General features: G+C 49.8%; 1 protein-coding gene across 1 annotated transcript in view; it reads right to left on the minus strand.

The window, feature by feature from the left end:
- Positions 1-1,193, minus strand: part of LOC108298961 (putative pregnancy-specific beta-1-glycoprotein 7) — a gene marked incomplete at its 5' end in the record, with an annotated part of 11,613 nt that overhangs the window by 7,442 nt on the left and 2,978 nt on the right. The window contains 2 exons of the mRNA XM_017521437.2: positions 79-333; positions 728-1,006. Coding sequence (XP_017376926.2) covers positions 79-333; positions 728-1,006 — 534 coding nt within the window. The remainder of the gene's footprint in view (positions 1-78; positions 334-727; positions 1,007-1,193) is intronic.

Raw genomic sequence — 1,193 nt, forward strand, 5'->3', positions numbered from 1 at the left:
ATGTTTTCCTGACTTTCTCTGAAAGCCAGATAGACTCCATCTAAAAACCTACTGCCAGTGATGCCGGGATTCACTTACCAACGACTTTGATCTTCTTGAATGCGAAGTTTCTTTTGCCAGTGACTGAGTTATAAGCAAAACAAACATAGAGCCCAGTATTCTTTGTAGTGATTTGGGGGACATAGACCTGTTGTCCTGGTGGCAAAAACCTCCCATTAACCATCCAATGATACTCTGCCGGTGGGTTAGAGTCCGCGAAGCAGGAGAGGTGGAGGTTTTCTCCTTGATGGTAAAGGGTATCTGAAGGAGAAATGCTGGGGAAGTCTGGACCATCTGGAGCAAAGAGAATAAAGCCACAGGTAATGTCCTCCAAGGGAAGGGGATGGTCCTGGTCAGTTAAAGGGATACATTGTTCCTCTGAGCCAAGACACACCCTGAAGTCCCAGCCAAACCCCCTCTGTGTTCACTGAGCCGAAGCCTGAAGTATTCACCTGTTTCTCCCATCACAAGCTGTGGACCCCAAGTCTCCCATGACAAGAGCATCCCTCCCCCTATATTCTTGATCAAGACTGCCCACCCGGTTTCCCAGGGCAAGAAGTCATGGCCAGCTCGGGTGTCCAGAAGTAAGGGTGTCATACTTGAACCTGAGAGAGACTGAGAGGCCTGGCCTCCGGCTGTTTGGATTTTAGCTGGTGGCCTGGCCCACAGAGGAACAAAAGATACTCACAGAGGACATTTAGGGTGACTGGGTCACTGCGGATGACTTCCATTGAGGTCTGTATTTCACATTCATAGGACCCTGCGTCATTTCTCGTGACACTGTGTAGAGTGAGGGTCCTATTGTCATCAGACCGTTTCATCCTGGGACTGAACTGGAGGCTCTCACCATTTACCCACCACAGGTAGGTGGCATTTCCAATTTCAGGTATACAGGTTATGGTTACCTCATCATCATGTTCCACAGCATTGAATTTGTTGCTGGTGATGGAGGCTTGGGGCAGCTCCGCTGTGGAGATAACAGAGAGAAGATTGCCCTGTGTGGCATCTTTGATTCCTCCACAGGCATCTTGCAGTCAGAGTTGCATCTCCCACCTCTCAGCCCACCCAAGTCCTTGAAAGCCAGTGGCTCGTATGTGTGTCACAAGACAGATGTACGATGATCTAAGGGCTCCAGGACTGTGAGGCCACCTGCT

The sequence above is a fragment of the Cebus imitator genome, unplaced genomic scaffold, assembly GCF_001604975.1.
Source record: "Cebus imitator isolate Cc_AM_T3 unplaced genomic scaffold, Cebus_imitator-1.0 Scaffold1291, whole genome shotgun sequence".
NCBI lineage: Eukaryota > Metazoa > Chordata > Mammalia > Primates > Cebidae > Cebus > Cebus imitator.